This window comes from Piliocolobus tephrosceles, unplaced genomic scaffold, assembly GCF_002776525.5.
Source record: "Piliocolobus tephrosceles isolate RC106 unplaced genomic scaffold, ASM277652v3 unscaffolded_38813, whole genome shotgun sequence".
NCBI lineage: Eukaryota > Metazoa > Chordata > Mammalia > Primates > Cercopithecidae > Piliocolobus > Piliocolobus tephrosceles.
This window is the reverse complement of record NW_022322991.1, coordinates 1,997-13,419: the sequence shown is the minus strand read 5'-3', so window position 1 is coordinate 13,419 and position 11,423 is coordinate 1,997. Positions and strand designations below refer to the sequence as shown.

General features: G+C 35.1%; 1 protein-coding gene across 1 annotated transcript; it reads left to right on the top strand.

The window, feature by feature from the left end:
• Positions 1-1,644: 1,644 nt before the first annotated feature.
• Positions 1,645-6,891, top strand: LOC113223112 (liprin-alpha-4-like; the record flags this gene model as incomplete). Its single annotated transcript, XM_026452683.1, has 2 exons — positions 1,645-1,726; positions 6,429-6,891. Coding segments are annotated over 2 exons (388 nt in total), but the record flags the coding sequence as incomplete, so codon positions are not given.
• Positions 6,892-11,423: the final 4,532 nt, after the last annotated feature.

Here is an 11,423-nt window from a genome sequence, read left to right as displayed (position 1 = left end):
TTGTATTGTATTGTATTGTATTGTATTGTATTGTATTGTATTGTATTTTCGGACAGTTTCAAGTATTTGTTTTGTCCATCTAACAGGGGATATCCTGGGAAATTAGACCCATATCTATTTTCGGCACCAAACACAAGTCTCAGTCCACAACAGGTGTTCAATAAATACCTAATAGGTTTTTTTTTTTTTTGATCCTTCAATCAATTTCTATAAATATATCTGTCACAGTGAGGCTAAGCTATTTGAAACTGGTTTTCAGTAAAGGAATGTCACTGGGAGACCTGAGGGAATGAGGGATGATAGAGCAAGCCAGGTGAGGAAGTGCCTCTACATTTTTAGATTCAAAGCACGGGTATCACTGTTCCCTTTCCCAGGTGCTGAATAGCTTACACGCAGACCTTAACACTTCTGTCCCCTCAAATGAAACGGCAGTTGATTTATGTCTCTTCAGCCACTATAACTTAAATTTGTAGTTTGCCCTTTGGGTTTTTTTAATGCATTTTTGGTAGCCTCTATTACAAACACAGAAAATCCTGTGTTGAAAGGCATTTTATTCATTATATATCTTAATGTATTAATATAGTCTACCACAGTAAGTAACTAATTGATTAATAGCAGAAAATAATCAAATTATCCATTTGGGGGTTCAAAAATGATTTTCATGAAATATTCCTAAGCATAAAACACACACATTCAAAATAAAACAATTATTATACCATGTTTTTATCATCTGTGTGTAAGATCAAGGCATACTAAAGTACAGAGAATGTATTTTCCAACATAGTCCTGCCAAGTGTATATCAATTTAAGTTTCAATGAAAGCACATAGCTACTATCTCAGTAATGAGTGATCTCGAATTTGTTTTGTAAGTGGATGTCAATTCTAAAAATCAGTAAGAGTCAGTGAAATTATAGATGCATTTTTCAGGGTTCTTTTGCATCTTTTTGTTATCAAAACAACCATTTATTGTTACTAAGCTATTTTAATTTCATTAAAACAGTAGTGATTATAGATAAAAACCAGTGTACCATTGAATTTAACACCTTACATTGCTTTCGAGTGTTAGAAATCAATTTACCTTGGAGTTTTCTCCAAATGAGATGTAGTTTCATAGTCCAGACAAGTAACTCCTAAGATAGACCCATGGACCTATAGGGCATACTAAAATCAACCACATCACTAGAATGTGACTAAAAGGACCAAATTTATCTTCTGCCTGTCTATGTAAGCATTTTCTTTGCCATGGAGATAGTAAGGCAAAGAGAGCAGGGCAGATGGACGAAGCCACATTTAGATCCCATAATGCATACTTGAATATGAACATTTGGGTCATTTTCTCATTGAAGGAATAAGATATTTGCTGATAATATAATTCCACTTCTAATTCCATTAGCGCTTAATGTTCTAATTTTCATAAATAAATGTTGGGGAAAATTACTTTTCTATGTCAATGCTTCATTCCTAATAAAATCAATGGATGATGTGTGTGTATTACTCAAAGGAAAAAGGAATTCTGTTATTCTATATAGTATCATAAAAAATCTTGTAAAGAATGATTGGTTGTTTTAAAATATTATCATTAAAAATAATCACAGTCATATTTTTCCATATACCTGACTAATAATCTTTGCTGTATACTTCAGGCATGAACTTCTTGAGGAAGCTCGGAGAAAGGGATTACCTTTTGCCCAGTGGGATGGGCCGACTGTGGTCGCATGGCTAGAGGTAAGAGAATGAAACCAGGAGGCCCTTAAATCAATCACTACTAAGTTGATAGTTTTTTTGAGACAGGTGAAGGCAAGTTTCTGAAATCACAGCACCCCCTTAGTCTGGATTTACTCATAAGGGACTATTTGCTTACTAAGGAATAAGTTTGTGATTTTACTCTGACACATTTTTGTGATTGTAGCAGAAGAAAGCATGCAGTGGGATAAAAGGAAGTGTCTCTAAATCACACCCTCTTCATTTCTAGAGCAAGAGAAGAAACGTTTTTTTTTTTTTTTTTTTTGACACGGAGTCACCCTCTGTCACCCAGGCTGGAGTGCATTGGCGAGACCTCGGCTCACTGCAAGCTCTGCCTCCCTGGTTCAGGCCATTCTCCTGCCTCAGCCTCCTGAGTAGCTGGGACTACAGGCGCCCGCCACCACGCCCGGCTAAATTTTTTTTTTTTTTTTTTTTTTGTATTTTCAGTAGAGACGGGGTTTCACTGTGTTAGCCAGGATGGTCTCAATCTCCTGACCTCGTGATCCGCCCACCTCGGCCTCCCAAAGTTCTGGGATTACAGGCCTGAACCACCGCACCCGGGGGAGAAGAAACAAAATTTTATTGTTGCAAGAATACGTCCATTCACATCCATTACGCCAGGGTCCTTTCTCATTAGCAGGTTACAGAGAAGACCCTCTCCATATTCAACACTTCTGTAATCCAAGAGAGTAAGATCACCTAGATACACCAAGAGACATTCCTTTGCCTATAATTTAATTCCTGAACCTAATTCCCTAAAGCCTAGGAACCAGCTAGTTTTAGACACTTGGGATAAAACAGAAGACTTACCCCTTATTCCCTTATGTGTCCAAACTGAATGCTACAATAAAAGAAGAACTGTTTTTTTTTTTTTTTTTTTTTTTAGCATTTCCTGTACAACATAGTGTTCTGGAAAAATAAGGGAATATGTGAACAGGGTGGAAGGCAGCAGAAGCCGACTCTGACATTGAGGAAACTACATATTTGACTGCAAAGGGCTCTTTTGTGTCACTTAACAGTAGTGTTCACTGCCCCTTCTATTCAGTTCTCTCTGTGAGCTGCTAGTGGCTGCTAGGATATGCCTGTGTCAGGGCAAAGAAGAATCCAGGTTTTCCTTGCCTGACAGAGGTAATTATACACGGTGTTTCAAATGGTCTTGGATTATAAAATTATCTATCTTCATTTTATTATAGCTAGAGCTAAGTAAATAATCAATAACAAAACATTAAAGCCCATTTTAGTTTTAAAAATAGACTTACATAGATATATCTAGAAACATGCTTTGTATTTTTCCTTGGACTGAATGAAAAATACCTGTATTTTGCTTTTACTTTATTCTTTCACATGAGATAGGGAAATTTAGCATATTAGCCATCAGATATTAGCGATCAGAACTGCTTCTTTCAACCGTGTCTTTAAAATTACTATATTTAAAAAATCAATCACAAGACAAAATGCTTAAGAAATCACACCTCAGAAATGATAGCAGTTCTTTGTTCGGTTTTTGCTCCGATAAAATGAGCTGCAGTTTGACAAAGAGTTAGCTGCTGTTTTGGCAAGCGACGAACAAATCCTTCAGATAAAAAGAAAAAAAAAAAAAACAGACTTACTGACATTAAGGTGATAGGAGATGACAGACAGTGAAGTTTGTGCTAATTAAACCTGTTCTGAGTACATAGAAATTGCCTATAATGTGATTCCTAATGCAACTTAAATTATGAAATGGAATAAACAAGATGAATGAGCTGAGTGATCCAATGAATGAAAGCTTTAACTTCATCTCCTTTCACTCCTCCTTGAGTGCACAGCCTGTTAAGAATTTTGTGTAGGCGAGAATTCCATGCTTCACACGCCATTTATCTACATCAAAGACTCTTAAAGGTCTAATTATGGATGACATTGGTAACAATGTATTGGCAGGCATCTGGGTGATGTTAACTTGTGTGGAAATTCAAATATCTTAGAAGACAAGGGTAAAAAAATCATTAGGGTCCAAAGAAGACATGTTTAGATATTAGTTATTTTGAACAGTTTGAGTTTATAAACTAAATAGTTAAGTCCTATCTTCCATCATATATAATGTACCCGTCAAGGTCAATTATTTGTGCCTAACCCACTGGAAGAAAGCATAATCTGTACAGTCACGCACTGTACTTAGATCTTCCCCTTATTTTCTCTTTCACTATCACAACCCAGTCCACACTGACTCAAAAAGTTTCGTTTGTTGGCATTTTTTTTTTCAAAAGAGAGAAATATTCTTTAAATATTGTAGAATTTTTAAACTAAAAGGATGTTTGTACTGGTTATCTATTGCTGTTTACAAATTACCCCCAAATTTGGCATTCATGATCTCATGACTTCTATGGGTCAGGAGTCTGGGAATAGCTTTGCAATGGCCTCTGCTCAGAGTCTCTCACAGGACTGCAATCAAGGTATCAGTCAGGACAGCAGTCATCTCAAGGCTGGACTTGGGGAGAATCCACTTCCATGCTCATTTATGTGGTCAGGGTCATGATTCAGTTTCCTGATGGCTGTTGGCCAGAAACATTAGTTCCTTGTCATATGGGACTCTCCATAAGGCTACTGAGATCTGACTTGCTCCAGAGTGAGAGCTCAGAGGGAAAGAGAGCAGAAGGGGACTAGCAAGAATGAAGCCATAGTTTTTTTATTGCCTAAACTGGAAAGCGACATCCTATCACTTTTATCATCAGATATTTATTAGAAATAAATCACTGGGCCAAGCCAACCTCCAAAGGAAGGAGATTATAGAAGGGAATGGATATCAAGAGGTAGAGATCATTTTGACAGCTATCACGATGCCTCAGAAATAATCAAGCTTGATTCCTTCATTTTACAAATGAGGAAAATATGGCTGAGGTTTAAATGGGTTACATGACTCACCAATGAGACCGGAAAGGAATTAGGGCTCACGTCTTCTGATTTGTGGTCTAGAGCTCTTGGCACTGTATTTTGCTGATTTATAGTTTTTCTTCTTTATCTCACTTACTTGTTTTCACTGTCACAATTCTCTCCTTTGTTCAACCTATTTATTTCAACAAACATCAAGAAAACATCAACCAATCTTTTGGACATTCAAAAACAAATATATAAACTGCTACATTTTTATTGTGTTTTGTGCTTCTTACTCATAACTAATTATGGGGGAAAACAGAAGAATATTCCTGCTTTAAGTGATGTTATTCAGGTGCTGAAATATAATGCCTGTGATTGGCATTCACACAGCGCTTAAGGGTGCACCAGACCTGTGCTGTGTTCATAGAAATACTGGTTTAATTGTCTTTCAAGAGTCTCACAGCAAAGTTAAAAAATCAAAATATCTAATTTCTTTTCTTTTCTTTTTCTTTTTTTTGAGACAGTTTCACTTTGTTCCCTAGGCTGGATTGCAGTGGCAGTCTTGGCTCACCGTAACCTCTGCCTCCCGGGTTTAAGCAATTCTCTTGCCTCAGCCTTCCACCTAACTGGAATTACAGGCACCAGCCACCATGCCCGGCCGATTTTTTTTTTTTTTTTTTTTTTTTAAATTTTAGTAGATACAGGGTTTCACCCTGTTGCCCAGGCTGGTCTCGAACTCCTGAGCTCAGGCAATCCAGCCATCTCAGCCTCCCAAAGTGCTAGGATTACGGGCGTGAGTCACCACTCCTGGCCTTTTTGTTTGTTGTTCCCCTCCCCTCCCGTCCCCTCCCCTCCCCTCTCCTCCCCTCCGCTCTCCTCTCCTCTCCTCTTTTCAGGCAGAGTCTCATTCTGTCCCCAGGCTGGAGTGCAAAGGCCTGATCTCAGCTCACTGCAACCTCTGCCGCTCAGTTTCAAGTGATTCTCCTGCCTCAGCCTCCCAAGTAGCTGGAATTATAGGCACCCGCCATCATGCCCAGCTAATTTTTGTATTTTTAGTGGAGATGATGTTTCACCATGTTGGCCAGGCTGGTCTCAAATTCCTGACCTCTAGTGATCCTTCCACCTCAGCCTCCCAAAGTGCTGGGATTACAGGCATGAGCCACTGTGCCTAGCCTTAAAATCTCTAATTTCTGATGCATTATTAATTTTGTTACTTTCTTTAGTTTTTCGATGATTTGAATTTTAACTTCTTTCTTAGTACATCATTTCACTCTCCAAAAGGCATTTTCATATATAGCATCTAATTAAGTTCACACATCTTTCACATGGTATAGGAAGGTAGGTGGAAATGTGGCTTAGCTACACTGCATGTTTTGATCAAAATCACATGGCTGGCTATGGCACAGCTGTCTCTTTCTGTGACAGAATTTCTCTTCACTCAGAATTTCAAAGGAGCATTATAAATTGAAGCCACTCATTAAACAAACATTAATTGAGTCCCTTATCAAATGGGGCTTGTAGCCGTTCTAGTCCCTACATACAAAGGGGAACTTGGTGCCATGCAGCAATCATTTTATCACTAGTTAAAATAGTCTCTGGAGCTAGCATTTCTCAATTTCAAATCTTGTTTCTATCACTACCTTGCTGTTGTTTTTAAATACATCATTTAATTTCTTTGTGCATCTATCTCCTCTGGGGAAAATAATGGTAACATTTTATCTTATGGGATGAGGTCACGTATGTAAAATACATAAAATAATTCCTGGCATATGAGACACTAAAATGACAACTATTATTATAATTTGTTAATGCATTTTTTCCTATCTAACAGCTTTGGTTGGGAATGCCTGCGTGGTACGTTGCAGCCTGCCGAGCCAACGTGAAGAGTGGTGCCATCATGTCTGCTTTATCTGACACTGAGATCCAGAGAGAAATTGGAATCAGCAATCCACTGCATCGCTTAAAACTCCGATTAGCAATCCAGGAGATGGTTTCCCTAACAAGTCCTTCCGCTCCTCCAACATCTCGAACTGTGAGTCGGTTTGTGCTCCTCCCCTTCCCCAATGCTGGGCAAATAGCAGCGTGTCTAAGTCTACAGAGCAAAATTGTGACAGCACACATTTCAATGTCAGCTTGAATTATTCTCAAGAGATTTAGCTTGCTCTTTATTAAACTTGCTGCTCTTTTTAATAGGTTTTCAAATGAGGAGCTGTGATTCATATCAGACTTGAAAGCTAGCATAGCAGACTTTTGAGCTAGCATCTAAAGTTTACGTTTTTCTTCCAAGCAACAAGACCTTCAGCGTACTCTTTTTAAGTTCTTCCTTCCTTCCCTCCCTCCCTCCCTTCCTCCCTTCCTTCCTTCCTTTCTCTTTCACCCAGGTAATTTCTCAGGAGATAAGATATAAGCATTAGTGCTTACTGAAGATGCAAGGCTTAAGTGACTACTTTACTTTTTTTTAGTTTTAATATTTTTAATTTAATATTTGTGTCTAAGTTATTTCACTTGGGATAATGGTCTCCGGTTACATTTATGTCGCTACAAAAGACGTTAGTTTATTATTTTTTATGACTGCATAGTATTCCATGGTGTTTACATATATTTTCTTTATCCAGTCATCCACTGATGGACACTTAGATTAATTCTGTGACTTTGCTATTATGATCACTGTTGGGATAAAGACATGAGTGCAGGCTTTATTTTGATATAACAATTTCTTTTCCTTTGGGTAGGCACTGAGTAGTGACATTGCTTAGTTGAATGCTTGTTCTATTTTTAGTTCTTTGAGAAATCTCCATACTACCTTCCACAGAGGTTGTATTAATTTACATTCCCACCAACAGTATATAAGTGTTCCCTTTTCTCTGTGCCCTTGCTGACATCTGTTGTTGTTGTTGTTGTTGTTGTTGTTTACTTTTTTTTTTCTTACTCAGCCATTCTGACTGAGGTGAGATGGTCTCTCACTTGGTTTTAATTAGCTTTATCTGATGATTAGTGATATTGAGCTTTTTTATATGTTTGTATAATCTTGTATGTCTTCTTTTATAACTCACTATTTCTTAAGAAGTTTCCGTAATTATGAAATTACATGAGTTTGATGTTTCACAAGTACCAAATGGAATATCTGGAATATCCTTTTCTTTCAAAGTCTGCTTGTCTTTCAGTTACAAATTCCTAATCATCTCATAATTTTTTACCTATCCTAATCTTAGAAAAGAACAAAATGTGACAAAAAAGGCATGCATGATGACAAATTCAAACACAAAAAAAACTCACAAATAGTATTTCATTATTTATTTATTCCATTCCTAAAGTATATATTTTGTTCACAAAGTATATTATTTCTGATAATTACTATATTTCCCAAATCTCATATCTTATACAGCATAACAAAATATGGGCGAATGAGATAAATTTTAGCAATAGGTAAAATATTAAAAAGTCATATTGCTTTATGGCATTTTCCAGGCAGAAAAGTAACTTAAGTATAACTTTTTATACATGATCTTAAACAGTTCTGAATAGTTTGCTTGATTTCTATTTACACATTTTCCTTCCCAGTATACTAAATTCTAATGCCAGAAATAAAAGGTCAAATTTAAAAGGCTTATATATTTCTTACATAACTCCATTTTAAGTTCTTCCCAGATGACATGTAGGAAAAATATATAATTTTTAAAACTCTTACCTGTATTATTTTTAAATAGATACAAATGTTTTTCACTATACCTGCATTATGACTCATGCTAAAAGACAATTCAGAATACAGTAACCCCTTGAACAAGATGGGAGTTAAGGGTGCTGAACCCCCACAAAATTCAGCTATAATTTATAATTTGACTGAATATAATTTAGTCAAAAATTCAGCTATAGTTTTTGACTCTCCCAAGACTTAACTACTAAGAGCCTACAGTTGAGTGGAAGCCTTAGTGATAACATAAATAGTTGATAAGCATGTATTATGTGTATTTTATATATATTATATGCTCCATTTGCACAATAAAGTAAGCTAGAGAAAAGAAAATATTATTAAAATCATAGGGAAGAGAAATTATATTTACTATTCATTATGGGGAAGTAGAGCATCATAAATGCCTTTATGCTCATCGTCTTTATGTTTAAAGTACACCGAGGAGGAGGAAGGGGAGAGATTAGTCATGCTGCCTCAGGTGTGGCAGTGGCTGAAGAAAGTCTGTGTATAAGTGAAATAATGCAGTTCAAACCTGTGTTGTTCAAAAGTCACCTGTATATTTAAAATAAAAAACTGAGAAGATCATTAAAATAGTTATTGTAAATTGAATTTACATCTGATGAAGAGTTTCCTGAGTAATTTCCAGCTGAGAGAGAAGCGTCATAAATGGTTTATATCCACATTTTCCTCCCAAGAGCAAATGCAAACAAATTATTAAACATTATGAATCTTGCAAAAATAAATTTGAAGTCCCAACTTCCATATGAAACATAGGATACACTTTATTATTTTTATTTACCAGTGTAATTCATTTCTTAATGGACAATAGGAAATTTTAAAACTATTTTTCTAAAACTACTTAACCAAACTGAAGGAATTTAAATTATACAATATTAATTAATGTTCAATTGTTTAAAGAATGGGAAGACGTAAATAAAGCTTATGAGAGTCTTTATGATCTAGCTTCAGTTCACCTCAAAGGCTTTATTTCTCCAGGTCAGGAACTACTTTCAGTTTTTCAAACTTCTTTCCCCTTGGTCAGTTGTGAGCTTTTGTAGTTGGTCTTCCCTTTGCCCGAAACTTTCATCCTACTTCAAGGTCACCATATTTTTCCCAGTTCATTGTTCATTTATCAATTCTTTTATATATTTCCTTTGAAAAGCTTTTCTTGAGCCCGCAAAATCTGGGTTTGGTTTCCCTCCTGAGTTACCACTCCATGTACTTATAAACAACATTTCACAGTTCTTTCTTTTCTTGATCTATCTCACATGAGATGAAGTAATGATAGTATCAAGTTTCCATCAACCCCAGGCCTTAACAATAGTGCCTGGCAAATTTTAGATATTGTGTAAATATTTACCTTAAAATAATCGTTGTATAGATCACTCTACCCACATATTTTGTGTATTCTGCTGAAGTATAAGAAATGTGTGTGTTCTTGAGATCAAAAAGGGAAACTCTACAAAGGAAAATAAGTTTGTTGACCAGTAGATTTAGAACAAGATTATATAAATTAACTCCTAAATGTACAATAGAAGCAAAGTGTGATGAAGCTTCAAGAAAGGAGAAATCACTACCAGCTGGATAAGGCTTCAAATAAAAATGAACATTTGCAGCATAAAAAATATATTGTTTATAGCATTTAAGTTTTACCTGTGTTTATTGAATTAATACATGATCCTGTATAACATTTGTAAAATACTAAGCAATACAAAGATGGCAACAAAATAATTTAAAAACATTAAAAAATACTGATTCCAGAGATAATCAATGTTAATTTTTTCACTATTGAAAAAATTTGATGAAGATCTTTTCATTCTTTTTTCATTATCTTTTTATATAGATGGATTATTTCACATAATATATTAATTTGTACTTTTTTGGAAATTTAGTAATGTAGCATAAGCATTTTCTTCATTTTATTAAATATGCAATTGCAACATCACTTTTAATTGTTGCATATCTCCTTTGTAGAAATGTGATAATTTATTTAACCAAATTCCTACTATTGGACATTTTTTTGTTGTTTGTAACACGATTTTTTGTTGTGTGTAAAATATGTGCTTGTAATTATATGTTGCATAAACTGTGGTTATTTCCATTGCTATATTTTTGTATAGGTAATGCATATTCTTAATACTTTCAAACTTTAATTGTCAAATTGTGTTGTGTTGCTATGTTTTCTCCCTTTGTCAACATTGGTTATCTCCCTGCTTAAATTTACATTTTAAAAATCACTACTAAATATGCAAGTTTGTGTATTCTTATTAATCAAGGATTTATATTAATTTTCCATTCATAACATTTCCAACCATCTATACTATTATAGGAATATTTATCTTTTTACTAATGTGTAATAGCTCTGTATTCACAGAATATATATGCCTCTTGCCAAATACTGATGCAAATTACATGAGACAAGTTAAGTTGTGTCTCTAGGCTTTAAAATTATCTACTAAATGTTTCCTCTTCCTTCTACTCCATCTACGTGGAAGCATTTACTCATTTCTAATATATTTCCAGTAAAATTTGCTTTACAAAATGAAAATTCCACATAAATCGCTAGTAATGAATCCACTACATAAAGTCATAACCTAACATTATGTGTTAGAATTCATACTTACAAAACACAAAGGCAGATTTTTTGATGCTTTTTTCTTTTTTACAAAGTTATTTTATCATGTGTTCTAGAACACTACAATTTGTTCAGATCATACAAGTTATTTTGCACACTGAGGTTTGGGCTTGGGTTTCTCAGCCAGATATTTCATGTTTATTAACTGAAGTTCTGAGGGGAAAAAGACATGGTACTTGGGCTTTTTTTTTTTTTTTTTTTTTTTTTTCCCTACTGCTTCTATTTGATTCTGCCTCCTTTCCTGCCTAGATTTAATGGGCTGGACCATCAGAAAGGAAAATTTAAATGTCACATATATGATTGCCTTGGGCCAGCCCTAAATTTCAAGCTTTCTGTTTCTTTTCCCCAAGCTACTATTACTATAGAAAGTCTCTTACCTACTAGGATAGAGATGGAGATATCAAGTTAATTGAAAGTTGGTTGAAGAAGGATATCATAAAAATAAGTGTATTCTTTGAATACTTTATCTGAGGTAAAAATTATGGGAATGCTCAAGCATT